The sequence below is a fragment of the Nyctibius grandis genome, chromosome 5 (genome assembly GCF_013368605.1).
Source record: "Nyctibius grandis isolate bNycGra1 chromosome 5, bNycGra1.pri, whole genome shotgun sequence".
Taxonomy (NCBI): Eukaryota; Metazoa; Chordata; class Aves; order Nyctibiiformes; family Nyctibiidae; genus Nyctibius; species Nyctibius grandis.
This window is the reverse complement of record NC_090662.1, coordinates 74194382-74209181: the sequence shown is the minus strand read 5'-3', so window position 1 is coordinate 74209181 and position 14800 is coordinate 74194382. Positions and strand designations below refer to the sequence as shown.

At 42.4% G+C, this 14800-nt stretch overlaps 1 protein-coding gene across 1 annotated transcript in view; it reads left to right on the top strand.

Annotated features, from left to right (window-relative positions):
• The window catches only part of LOC137664053 (M1-specific T cell receptor beta chain-like), a 60404-nt gene that overhangs the window by 25069 nt on the left and 20535 nt on the right, over nucleotides 1–14800 (top strand). The window contains exons 4-5 of the mRNA XM_068401777.1: nucleotides 10604–10656; nucleotides 13430–13765. Coding sequence (XP_068257878.1) covers nucleotides 10604–10656; nucleotides 13430–13765 — 389 coding nt within the window. The remainder of the gene's footprint in view (nucleotides 1–10603; nucleotides 10657–13429; nucleotides 13766–14800) is intronic.

Here is a 14800-nt window from a genome sequence, read left to right as displayed (position 1 = left end):
AACACACTGCTCTGGGACAGCTGACAGGACGTGCTGACTGTTTTGCTTGCTCTTTTACCTGGTAAGAGACAACAGATCTATCTGCAGCATGGCTCTCATCCAGGCCATGCAGGTCTGGTGTGAGGTAAAGGACCCTTTTTAGCCATCATCTGTACTACTTCTCCTCCCTTTCTCTTTTTCTCTCTCACTCATGCAGGTGCTGGGTTTGGAAACCTCATCACACAGTGGCCAGAAGAAACCCTTAAGAGAGCTGGAGAGACTGTGGACATCTCCTGCTACCAGAACTGTACCACACTTGCCTATATGTTCTGGTACCAGCAGCCTCCAAGAAATGGTCTAAAGTTAGTAGTCAGTACTTCTACATGGATGCAGAACTCTTATGAGGAAGGTTACAGTGAAGCCAAGTTTGAGATAAGCAGAGACAATGATGATCACTCTGTGATGACAATCAAGAATGTGACATCCAAGGATGCAGTCACGTACTTTTGTGCAGCAAGCGGGTTGAGCACTAAGAAAAAAATGCCCACCTTGCCTGAGTGAGAGATGGAGTCTGAAAAATGTGAGACACATTGGAGAGAGGCAGAGGAAGGAAGAAAGACAAGGAAGAATTGGGGGAATAGAGCAGGACTTTTTGGAGGGAAGGGTGACAGACAAAGCAGTGCAGCAGCATCTATCTTCAAAGACAAAGAGCCTTCAGAAACACAAACCCATAGATCAGCATTAAGAATTGAGGCACTGCTGATGTGGTTAGTGAAAGGCAGCAGATACTTCTTAGAATTGGTGTTACAGAAGCAGAGCCATGTTCTGGGCTACTAGTTCCCTACAGACCCCACCACAGCACCAAGAAAAGAGTAGAAAGCAGAAGGAGAATTCAAGGTTCTTCCACATACTGATGATTCACCCAAAGACAGAGGTGCCCAACGAGAGATCGATTGGTGTGGGAGGAGGGCCCAGCCTCTGATTACGGACATAAGAGGATGCACCTGTACAGGTGGGAGAAAACATACCCAGGGGACCAGGCATACCTTCCATTGTGGAAGGGATAGCCCCTTGACAGCTTTACAAGCAATAGTGTGCCCTGTGGCACTTCTATTCACACACTGCTTAATTGCAGGATCCCTCTCTTCCTTACCACAGAAATACATACAGTTCTGAGCTGGACCAAGGCATCTCTTCACAGCAAAAACTCATGGGCAGAGAAAGGAAACCACAAAAAGGTGGCCCCACCTGGTGCTTCCCTCGTGAGGGACAGCTGAAGGCAGAAATTGCCTCCCATTGTGCCTCTGTCTTCATTGATTGCCAAGATGAGCTTTTGATGAACTAATTGCTTTTCTGTGATGGGACTGGGAAAAGTGAGGGCAGAGTATTTGAGGGTTCCCCCTCCTGCCATTGCCTGTCTGTGGTCCTGTTTTTATCGCATAACCTAGGACTTTTCCTTCAAAGAAAGGGAAACAGCACATAAAAGAGCAAAAAGGTATCTTTAAGAAAGTAAGGCTATACACTTGTGTATTTTGGACTTACGTTTTTAGGTTGTGTCTTTGACAGTCTGCTTACCATTGAGCACAAACCAATTTTTTGTTTCATATGCTCATATGGAAGACATAGCATATGAAACACATAACTATCACAGGGAGCAAATGTACTATGCTCCTCACTGATGTGGCAAAGCTGGATATGCTGAAGTGAAACTTACTATTTGATTACAGAAAAAAAAAAGGAGTGGGAAGTGATGAGAATAGCTGGTGAGAGCGAGGAGAGGGAATCAGCTAGGAGCACGTCCTGTAAAAGATCCTCACACTCCATTTCACCAAAATTGCTAGGAGACTTTTGTACTGCCAGGATGGATCACTCTATTTCATGCCAGGGTCCTAGTCTCCTGATCGACAATGCTACATAAATGTTACTTTGCTTCCAGGCTCAGCTCTAAAAGAAGCTAAACTGTTCTTGGCTAGGGAAATCTGGATGCATGACAGAAACTCATGTTCATTGTAGTCTCACCCTGGAAGCAGTGGAGGCTCTGAAGAGACTGCATCTAGTTGCATGCCAGACTTAATCCAGTCTTCCAAAGACACTCTGAAAGACAGCTTCACACACCCTGGTAGCCAATATTCTTCTGACTCCAGGAGCTGCTCAGCAAAGAGTGTAACACACCGTTCTTTGGTCCCAGGGAGCACTCATCTGCTCCTCAGAACACTCTCAGATCCATGATCTACTCGCTGTTCATATCAGGCTACAGCCATACAGCAGGGAAGCACTGGGAAAGCATTGTCTCACATAGCAGAGACACACTGAGTTCCTTATTCTCTGCAGCCTCTGATTTTCTTATATAGAGACCATCTTTACACAGGTACCAGACACATTCACTCTGTTGCCGTCTGGAATTATTACTGGTGATCCAAATGCCCTGTGAAAGTTTTAGGAAAAGTAGTTTATGCTGGAATCATTAACGAATATAAACACCGTGGTGGTAACTTTGGGAGTGACTTTTGGGTTATATTTTTTTAGATTTTTTTTAATTCTCTTTTAATAAATTACCAGTTCCTGAAAATCATAATGTTACAGTCCTAGCTCAGACCTCTTGCACAAACACTGAAAACCAGCTTTATCAGCTCTGGGAACATAACAGAGGAAGGATCCCTTTCTATTTCTCAACTCTTAAGCATTTTTAGTTTATAGTGGCAAATGCAATTTTCAGGCCCTGTGAAAACAAACTTATCAGTAGCCTTCAATGTTCAGCAGATTAATGAGCTGGCTATTGACTGGTCACAGCTGTGCAATTTCCAGGTGATAGTAGAAAACCACACAGATCTCTAGTGGTCATTGCCACTTTGAAGTTCTACAGTCACAGTTCCCTGTTCCAGCTCTGAGGTACAATTTTCTCCTGTGCAGTACTTCTTTTGTCAGCTTGAAGTGGCACTGCACAAAAAGTAGCTATTCTAAGAAGTTTCTCATGAAATAGCTACTCTTCTTCTTGTTCCACTCCCTGTCCTCTTATTTGTTCTCCTTCATCTCCTGCCGTAGAAGGTGGCAGGGGAGCTGTAGCTACAGAAACCATAGTCAAAGGTACTTGGTTTAGATGCTCAGTGGTGACATCTCAGGCACATCTGTGTAAACAGCTGTATATTCATAATGAATAGCAGTTGTCAATAATAGCCTACCTGCAGTCTAGAGGTTATACTGGCTACTCAAAAGATAAGATGATGGAAGGACAGGATGTGTAAAGTCACATCTCTATGGAGATAATGATGCTATACCATGTGATGTGGTCATCCTCCAACTACTGGGAGCGTTTAGCAGAATCACAGAATGGTTGAGGTTGGAAGGAGCCTCTGAAGGTCACCTTGTCCAAACTCCCTGCTCAAGCAGGGCCACCTATAGCCAGTGGCCCAGGACTGTGTCTAGACAGCTTTTGAATATCTCTAAGCATGGAGACTCCACAACCTTCCTAGGCAACCTATTCCAGTGCTCAGTCACCCTCAGAGTAAAAAAGTGTTTCCTTGTGTTCAGAAGGAACCTCTTGCATTTCAGTTTGTGCCCATTGCTTCTGGTCCTGTCACTGGGCACCACTGAAAAGAGCCTGTCTCCATCCTCTTCGCACTCTCCCTTCAGGTACTTACATTCATTAATCAGATCCCTCCTGCGCCTTCTTTCTCTAGGCTAAACAGTCCCAGCTCTCTCAGACTCTCCTCCTACGTGAGGTGCTCCAGTCCCTTAATCATCTTTGTGGCCCTTTGTTTAATGCTCTCCAGTATGTCCATATTTCTCTTGTAGTGGAGAGCCCAGAATTAGACAGAGTACTCCAGGGGTGGCCTTAACAGTGCTGAATAAAGGAGAAGGATCACCTCACTTGACCTGCTGGCAATATGTTGTCTAATGCAGCCCAGGATAATATTGGCCTTCTTTGCAGCAAGGGCACATTGCTGGCTCATGGTCAACGTGCTGTCCACCAGGAGCCCCACGTCCTTTTCTGCCAAGCTGCTTTCCATCTGGGTTGCCCCCAGCATATATTGGTTCATGGGATTATTCCTCCCCAGGTGCAGATTTTGCACTTCCCCTTGTTGAAATTAATGAGGTTATCATTGGCCCATTTCTCCAGCCTGTCAAGGTCCCTCTGGATGGCAGCATGGCCCTGTGGTGTACCAGCCACTCTTCACAGTTTGGTGTTGTCTGCAAAGTTGCTGAGGGTATGTACTCTGCCCCATCATCCAGATCATTAATGAAGATGTTAAACAGAAAATGTTTGCCACCACGGCTGCTATTTCTCAGGCTTCCCGTGAGACAAGAACTGATTCAGAACAGAAATAACAGGACAGATAACCTTGTGTTAATCATCCAATACAGATATTGGGATGGGAGCAGAAGATGAACACTTGGGAATCAATATTGTTCTTTAGTGGAACAACATGAGTGCAAATCAATGGCCTCTAACAAGAACCTTGAGTAGACACAGGCTGGAAGAGAAGGGAACACGGGACAGGAAATAAAGGGAATATACATACATAGGATGGTATAGCATCACTTTCTGCATAGGGATGTGTATTGAGTCTGGCTGGGATGGAGTTAACTTTCCCCACAGCAGCCCTCATAGTGCTGTGCTTTATATTTGTAGCCAGAAAGGTGTTGATAACTCAACAGCGTTTTGGCTACTGCAGAGCAGTGCTCGCATAGCATCAAGGTTGTCTCTCCAAACTGCCCCCTCCCCTGCCCCCGCTTCAGAGACCGTTAGGCTAGCGGTGGGCAAGAGTTTGGGAGGTGAAATAGCCAAAACAGCTGACCCAATCTGACCAAAAGGATATTCTATACCATATGATGTCGTGCTGAGCAATAAAGAGCTAAGAGAAAGGAGGAGGAGGGGGGCATTCAAGCTAGAACACAGGAAGTTCAACCTCAACATGAGGAAGAACTTCTTTACCATAAGGGTTACAGAGCACTGGAACAAGCTTCCCAGAGAAGTTGTGGAGTCTCCTTGTCTGGAGACTTTCAAGACCCGTCTGGATGCGTTCCTGTGTAACCTGCCCTAGATTGGTCCTGCTCTGGCAGGGGGTTTGGACTCGATGATCTCCAGAGGTCCCTTCCAACCCCTAACATTCTATGATTCTATGATTCTATGATTCTATGATTTGTTATTAAGGTATTTGTCTTCCGGAGCAACCGCTATGTGTACTGAGGCCCTGCTTCCCAGGAAGTGGCTGAACATCACTTGCTGATGGGAAGTAGACAATAAATCTTTTTGTTTTCCTTTGCTTCTTCATGTGGCCTTTGCTTTTTCTTTATTAAACTGCCTTTATCTCAACACACAAGTTCTTTTTCATCTTATTTTCTCCCCTCCCTGTCCTGCTGAGGAGAGGGACAGAGGGGCTTGGTGGGCACCTGGCAGCCAGCCAAGGTCAACCCACTAAAGGATGTGATTTTACACATCCTCTCCTTCAATCATCTTATCCTTTCAGTACACAGATATGCCCTGAAAAGGGACTGTTGCTTAATTTTAGGGGTTCATGGTTAGATGTACTGAATGTTTACGAAAATAACTTCCTAGTGTCCCTAAAACAAATCTGTAAATCTCAGGGCATCTCTGTAGTTCTGCCTGCTTCTTCTGTAAACTCTAAAGAAGAATACAGGACTGATGTGATACAATCATTACTTTCCTGTGAAATTCCCCCACTAAAATGATACCATTGTTAGAAAATATGGCCCTAAATATCTCTTGCTTGCATATTCTCGCCTTTCCTTGTCTGAAGTTTTACACAGCTTGGCCCATGAAACCTCCTATAGCAGACATGGAAATAAAAATCAAGGGACTGTCTTTCCTCTCTTCTCTTCCTCTCACACATTTGAATCCATGGCCTACAAGGCTTTTCCTTTTGATAGGTTACAGATTAACATTAAAGTGGGACAAGACTGGTCTCTGCTGGCACGCCTTCGAAATTGTCTTACGAATGTGCCCTGAGCAGATGTTAGCACCACATAGAAACACCCCTTCAAAATTAAAACAGAGGTGATTTGCTTGTTTTTGAATGAAACTCATCATATGGGAGAGAGTCTGTTAGTGGCAGTAAGGACAATAACGGAGCTGTAGACTGGAGGAGACAGAATAATCTTAAATGAATTTTAGTAGAATGGTTTTAGACCCCGAATAAACAGTGCTGAGATCAGAGGCAGAGTAAGACCAAGGCACACAAATAATATCCCACTATTAGTATTATTATTTATGCAGAGCCAGACAAATAAAATCCTAAATGTATTTTTAAAAATAATTCAATCTAAACAAAGACAAATGTCTGCAGTCATTCCCGTAATTAGTGACTTAAGCAGATAGTTTTGCTCTTGTAGAAGAGAGGATACTGTAGGGGCACTTGAGATCACCTGTCCAATATCTTGCCCTCTGTCGTCCTATGTCTTCGTCCTAAATGTTTCAGCTTAGTCGATGTTTCTCTTCCCCTTCCCTGGGACACTAACAACTCTTCCCAGCTGAACAGGCTGTATCAGAAGTTATGGGGTTTTCTGTGATATCTGAAAATGAGAGAAAATAATTTGTGATTTTCCTAGTAGAATAACCTTGTTTCAAATCCTGTACTTACAGCCTAGTTTTTATATCAAGACAGACTGAAGTGAAGCCATTAAAGAGCTATATGAACATGTTTACTGCAGGTACTTGGTCATGTTGCTGACTATGTGTTTAAGTTTTATGTGAGAAGACTAGGCCAGGATGGGCTATGTATGCCCCAAACCTAAACTGGTTTGTTCACGTGTCTGTCTTTCCCTGTATTGCCTCTGTGCGTGCTGGTACACACAGCCTCACTGGCACAGATCTTTCCCTCTTGGGAGTTACAGCATGCCTGGACAAACCTAGGGGGAGGGGAAATACTGTTTTGTGTTGCCATTTAGTTATGTGTAAGGGAGAGAGATAAAAGTATCCTGTTACCTGTCACCACCAGTCCCCACCCTCTTCAGACAGTCTCCAAAATGAAGGCACGCTCTTTACTCCTAGATGAAGCCTTTTTATAGTCAGGGTCACAGGCACCTGGGAGAAGCTTGTACTTCTGCTTCCTGTAAAACAGAGCACTCAGAGGAATACAAACTTAAGAGTTCAGCATCCTACTTGCCTCCCTTTCAGAGCAACTGTGACAAGTGCAGCACAGACCAAAGAGGATATTCACAGTCATGCCAGGATACAAACAGAAACACCAGTCTGTAATAGGCAAATTGCTCTCAAGGCAAACCAGTTACTGTGGGCTTGAGTTCTGTTTATCATCCTGGGGCAGAAGAAAAAAAAGTGGGAAGGAAAGCAGCATGAACACTGTCATGAAGTTAGCAAGTGAAAAATAACTCCATTTAAAACCAGCTAATAAAAGAAAAAAATATTTTTTGTTGTCTATAGGGAAAAAATGTTGGGATTATAAATCCAGGGATAAAAGATACACTAAGAGGTAATCAGGCTATCAAACAGAAACAGCAACGGCAGAGGAAGGATGTGGCCTGTGGTTCCCATGGCAATCTTTCATGGTGACTGGGTGACAAAAAATGGGAGGGCAGAGCCACAGGTGGGATTGTTTTTGTACGAGGTTGTATCGTTGTGGGGACAGGTAATCCACAATGATACATTCCCCAGGAGGCCTTTACAAAAACCCATAGGTACATAAGCTTTGTGGTAGAGCGTGTTAAGACAGCTACAGAGAATTCTGCAGCACAGTGGGCATGTTCTGTCCTGGTTTCTCTTGACAGACCTAGTATGCTAGGACTTGCATCATCTGAGAACTGAGCCTGCCCTCTCTGGAGAACAAGCCAGGAGATTCTGAGACATTGAAATAATTTTCAGCAAACCAGATTGACTGCAGATGCACCTAAAACCTATCAGAATATCTGAAGCAGAGAATTAGTATTTTTTTTCTTTTTCTCATGCAATAATGTTTGCAATAGACCACAAAATGGTTCTTCGTTAATGTGATAAAAGTGTTAGAAAAAGAATTCTGACATGTAGCAGGTATCTTTCAGTGGCACTATATAACATGTGTTGGGGTTTTCTCTCTTAAATAAGCCTCCAGTGTCCACTGACTGACTCATGCCTGTGAGCACAAAGGTTTTCTCTAATCTTAACACTATCTCACTGCAGTTCTTCCTAATGGATATCAAGGATTTGTCTGAGACCAGCCAACTGATTCTTCTGGAGTCTCCTTGTGTGAATTACTTTTAACCTATCAGAAAAATGAATGGGATTCTGAAAGACTATTCAAGATGACTGGCCTGCCATTGAAGGGAAAACAAATGGATTTGTTTTAGTTCAGGGGTACAAAGGCGAACTATCTATATTAAAAGGCATTTGACTATGACAACCACAAAGCAAGTATTGTTTGATTATTAACTCCACAAGTACAGAAAGGAAGGCTTCACAATGCTTAGAGTATAAGACTAACAGTAAGGAAGGTCTAGTTGTAGAGGAATTCTGTTTCTAGACAATGACATCCTCTACCGCTTTGGATACGTCTGCATGGTTTCTATGTCTACATGGTTTCTACATCTGCAAAACAAGAATAGCAGGTAATATGAGTGAGATAACATGGAGATTAGAGAAAGGCTGTAAACCAACTTGAGGTGAAATGTAGACAATAAAAATAAGTATCAAAAAACTCTGGGAAATGCTTTTATAAATGCTACAGATTATACAATGGGATTTCAAGTTGGTTTTCTGCCAAAGACCTTCAGATAGAGATTGAGGGATCTTTGGGGTTCCAGTTACAGTAAATATTACTTAAGCTTCTGCTTACTAAAGTCAGCTGCAGTGCATTCTTTTTCTTAGTTTATGATACAACACTTTGTCACTGTGCCTACCAATAACATGATATTCGGCAGTGGCACAAAACTTACAGTAATAGGTAAGAAATTTTTGGTTTCTCTTTTAAATCCCTTCAAATCCCAGGTCTTCTCTTCAGGCAACTTCACTTCAGCCTTATTCTCCCTTTCATTATTAAACTGGTGTTTTCCTGATGTGCTAGTAACCCAGTCTACTTTGGAGAATAGACTACATTTAGTACTCTAGGTAGGGACGCATATTTCACTTTGAAGAACTGAACGAATGTTTTTTTCAGTGAATAAAAAGCTGTCTATAGAAAGAATTAGGATGAGGAATGGGTTAAAAAATATGTGCATATCATAAGTATATTGTCTTAAATCGACATCTGCAAAAATCACTATTCCCCCAAATTATAACTATACTCCATAATGCTAGTTCTCCTGGAGCTATAAGAGATAAAGGACAAGTCAATGAAAGGCTGTCTGTCTGGAAAGAACTGAGTTACAGTTACGCTTTGGACAGGTCTAGAAAACAAAATCAAGATTCTACAAACTTAAATTACTCTAGATCTTTTCAGGGTAAACTAAAGCATGTGTTAGATAACTGGGAGAGACAAATAAGTGTACTAGCACTTTTAGTTGACAAAACAGAAGCCACAAATAAACACTCAACTTTATCATAAGCTATACTAACAGCTCTCTGCAGCTGTTCAATTCCTTGTTGTTATAGCAAACAACTCTCCACAGCACAGCAAGTTTCTTTCCACAAAACAGACTCCTCGGGATGGTGATAAAAAGATCATTTAGGACAACGGTCTTACTATTTCAGAATAGATGCTAAAAGGCCACTGAAAACGACAGAAACAGAATATGTGCTTCATTTCAAATAAAAGTAGCTCTCAGGGAATGTTTCCCTCTGGGCGACACTTCTGGATTTGAACTCTCTCTAAACGCAGGGGAAAACAAGGCTCCTTCTAAGACTCTGATAACTGATACTGGTATCTTCTTCTCATTGTATTGCTTCTGGAGTCAGAAGAAATGATGCCTCAGGCTTTTGTACCACACCATTCCACTGCAGAGTAAAATTATTACAAGTGATAAAATTCAATCTCCATAGGAAAATGCAGTGATCAACCTGCTTTTTGAAATCCAGTGTGAATCTGAGGTGCCCGAGCTGATGAAAATCAATACACCAGTCCCTCACTGACCATAGTCAATTATGCAGCTAACTTTAATAATCATAGCTAAGAGAACAGAGAAAATAAAAGCAGAGACTTCCTTCCAGGGAAGGAGAAAGGGAGGGATGTTTAGAAACTGCTACAATGGGGAGAGTGGATCAGGGTCCTGTGTCATATATTACAAGTTATTTTGCAAGTAAAAAAAAATACGATTGTTTTACAGGAAAAGGATATTCATTATGTTGAAAGGAAATGAGTAAATTAAGGAAATTAAGCTGTTTAGTTGAAAATAAGCAAAGAAATTACTCTCTCTGCATATGGGAAATATTTTCTAATAGTACACCTCAATAAATAGATAAATGTCTTCTAAAAAACAGTTAAAGCTGCAACAACCAATTCACCTAAGCCTGAAGGAAAAGGGCTCTGGAGAGGTATTTCTGAGATTGATCTCACCTGGTTAGACACACAGATGTGGTGGTGTTTCCTTACAGACCTTTCTTTTTTTTTTTTAGGGGACCATAAGTTAATATACATTTTATTTCTTCTTTTGCTGGTACCACATGAGGGGAGGGTTAGTCCACAGGTTTGGCTCAGAGGACTGAGAGTAGAAGAGAGGTTTTCCTGCAGCTGCAAAACAGTGTGAATAATGAGAGACTGCAGTTTGGCACTGGGACAAAACTCACAGTTCTAGGTAAGGCAGAAGCCAGATCTCCATTATAAATGTGATACTGGTTTAGAGGACAAGAGCATTCTTAATTAACAGCAGAATAATGATCATTTTTCATACAGCCAGGAGGACAGGATTAATGCTTTACTGGTTGCTTATTAAAATGAGATGTGCTAATATGGAAGTGTAGGATTTGCAGGCACAAATTTTGAGATCCTTGTGTCCGTTGCCTCTGTCTTCCCTCCATGGGTACTTCATTAAGGGAGAAAGGAAGAAATAATCCTGTTTGCTCCCATTCTCCAAGAAAATATTATAGAGGTTGGGAACAAAAGATCCTTTTTCGGTCTGTAAGTTTTTGCAGTTCATCTATGTAACAATAAAAAGCAACAATTCAGAGGTAGAGTCTGGATTCTTGTGTCTTCTGAATCAGGCAGGGAAACAGTAGTCTTGCTGGTACTTTGCTCCCGTCTCCATAGATGGTGGGCAGGCTGCCTAAAGTTGCTTTGGGACACTGCCTTCCTCTGTCAGTCCTTTTCACGACTTCTAATTCTCCAAAAGGACTATATTCTTTTTCTCTCAGTGCACTTCTCTATTCTTTCCCGTTTTCCCCATTTGCTTTCTCTGCCTTCTGCACTCCCAGGAAAGGATTTAACATCACCTATATCACAGCATTTCAGAATCACAGGGCAAAATAACCTTTTCCATCTGCTACTATCACATCTGATAGCAAACTGTAGAAATACACACTGGTGCCTACTCCTCTAAGCAGTACCATTTTAAGGAACTAAGTGGCTGGCAAGAAGAGCATAATGACACTGCAGGTTAAAGTCTGAAAAGCGTACAGCTTTTTAACTGCGCTACTTACCTTTGGAGTTGGCACCGTGCTCAGAGTTACAGGTAATTAGCCGTGATTAACCTAAGTGCTCAATGTGGAGGACACTTGAAAATTTCCCTTGCATTAAAGATATGTAGCATATAAACAGATGATTTTAAAATGAGAATAGGAGTGAAAGATAACAAGAAATCATGAAACTGACATTGCCATGATGGGAATGGTCAGAACTGTGGTACTTTTTCTCTTAGGTGGGTGAAGAATGTGTGGCAGGGAATGCATGAGTTTATGCATAGAAGTGATTAAGCATTGTGTCTGCCATGAACACTGTGGAAGATCAAAACAGAATGGGCTGTTGAAAACACTTTTTTCTGATTGTCTCTGCTCTTGCTTGTACCAGTCTCCTTATTCCATTTCAAGCATGCTCATTCTCTGACTTTTCTTTCCAGGAGTTTTATCATTTTCTGTCTGCCTTTTTCACCTGCCTTCCTCTTTGTCTTTTTTTGGTTTAGTCTGTTAAATCTCTCTCATTTTTCTTTTGTGTCCCCTCTGTCTTCACTCATTATCCATTTAGGTTATGAGCCAATGAACTTAGTCAGAGATACTTTTAGGATAGGAAAAATTTCATAAAGCCACGTATTAGAAGGGAGCAGTAAAAGTGATCAACCTCTCTTCATGTCCGCTGGAAGAAAAGCAGAGCAGTGCCAAACCTTCTACAGCATTATCTCCATTACTGTCTAGTTACCTCTTCTGAAGCCTGTACAAGTTCACACGTTTTCACAGAAGCACCCCAGGGATCTTTGTAGAGTAAGCACTGACAATCATGATTAAGGCTGACACCTGAAAGCAAACACTAGGGCTCAGGGGTCAATATCTATGCGAGATAGAAGTTTATGCTAATTCTGCTAATTCTCTCCACTCTAGAAAGGAGGGAGTGATCAGGAAGAACATCTACAATTTATAGTGCCTTACACTGAAAAAGAAGTAAACATTTTCTGTTTGGCTCCGTAGTTCTCTCTGCATTTCTGTTTCCACATGCACTCTGCAGACCTGGTGGGTTTATCATGCTAGACGAGTAAAAAAGGCACTCTAATATGTAATAGTATATGAAAAAGAAAAAATGGTGGCTTTTAGGGTCACTGCCTAGCTTCTGAATAACATCTCATTGTTGCCTTGTACATCCTTTTTGACTGTAGAAGTCTGTTGTCTTTAGTCTTATATGTAGGTATTAAACGCTTTAGGACAGGGCACATCTTTTGGTTTGAGTGTATAGAATCTTGTATCATTTTGGGAAGATCTGTAGTCTAGGATGAGGGCTTCACATACCTAGGATAACCTAAATAATAAATAACATAAAAAGCTATTTCATAGATTTAAAAAAGGATGGCAAGTTAAGACCTAAAGCAAAACTTGTCCCAGGCAGATTCAAGTTAAATACCAAAAGTGTTCTTCACTTCAGACAGTGAGAAAGACTTCCTTTCAAGTCATCTCTTAGACGAGAGGCGTCCAAGTAGGGTATCACATGGCAGTATAATTCTGAACACTGCAATAACCATCTCGTCTTACTGCATCCCCAGGAATGTAACGCAGTCAGTTGAAGATGCTTGTGCCTTGTAACACGGACTCTATTACTACAGGCCTTATAGTACTAGTGGGTACTTTTCTGACTACCTGTTTGCTCAGCTTCTATTCAGCTTTCCTATTCTTCTGTCAGAGACAATACTAGAAATTCAAACACTCATGCATTTCTGTAGCCACACCTTTTATGTTTCTGTGTAATGGGTGAAGACAAATGCTTTCAGTTTCCTGATGTCTACCTTTCTAATAAATACTAATTGTCTCATAGACAGTTGTTAAAAGACCAGATATATCAGGAGTCACACAGCACTAATACAGCACAATTTTAACGGGTTTCTGACTGAAGACAGTAATGGAGGCTCTGGGCCACATTGTTTTCTGTTTCAGGGAAGAACGAGGAAATCATACCTCCAGCTGTGGCCATCTTTTCCCCATCAAAGCAAGAGATCCAACAGAAGAGCAAAGCCACGCTGGTATGTCTGGCCTCTGGTTTCTACCCTGACCACCTGAATCTGATCTGGAAGGTGAACGGTGCTAAGAGGACAGAAGGAGTGGGGACAGATGAGTTTTCCACAGGGAATGGGAGTACCTACTCATTGACCAGTCGACTGAGGATCTCAGCCCAGGAATGGTTCAACCCTCTGAATCGTTTTGAGTGTGTTGCCAATTTTTTTAAGAATGAAACACTGGAATCGATGCACAAATTCATCTACGGTGATGCTGGTGAGTAAAATATGCTGTACAAACTAGAAATTACAAATCAAAAGGGTGTGGGTTATGATGAAACACATCTATATGCAACTTCTATACAGGGTGTTGTTATGGCACAAATATATATGTAAACATGTAGGTATTTGCATATGTCTCTTCATGGGCCTCTATATCTACATTATCACAGAATCACAGAATCACAGAATCACAGAATGTTAGGGATTGGAAGGGACCTCGAAAGATCATCTAGTCCAATCCCCCTGCCGGGGCAGGATTGCCTAGACCATATCACACAGGAACGCGTCCAGGCGGGTTTTGAATGTCTCCAGAGAAGGAGACTCCACAACCTCTCTGGGCAGCCTGTTCCAGTGTTCAGTCACCCTCACCGTAAAGAAGTTTTTCCTCAAATTTAAGTGGAACCTCCTGTGTTCCAGCTTGCACCCATTGCCCCTTGTCCTGTCAAGGGATGTCACTGAGAAGAGCCTGGCTCCATCCTCATGACACTTGCCCTTTACATATTTATAAACATTGATGAGGTCACCCCTCAGTCTCCTCTTCTCTAAGCTAAAGAGACCCAGCTCCCTCAGCCTCTCCTCATAAGGGAGATATTCCACTCCCTTAATCATCTTCGTGGCTCTGCGCTGGACTCTCTCTAGCAGTTCCCTGTCCTTCTTGAACTGAGGGCCCCAGAACTGGACACAATACTCCAGATGCGGCCTCACCAGGGCAGAGTAGAGGGGGAGGAGAACCTCTCTCGACCTACTAACCACACCCCTTCTAATCCACCCCAGGATGCCATTGGCCTTCTTGGCCACAAGGGCACATTGCTGGCTCATGGTCATCCTGCTGTCCACTAGGACCCCCAGGTCCCTTTCCCCTACGCTGGTCTCCAACAGCTCTGTCCCCAACTTGTACTGGTACATGGGGTTGTTCTTGCCCAGATGCAGGACTCTACACTTGCCCTTGTTATATTTCATTAAATTTCTCCCCGCCCAACTCTCCAGCCTGTCCAGATCTCTCTGAATGGCTGCGCAGCCTTCCGTTGTG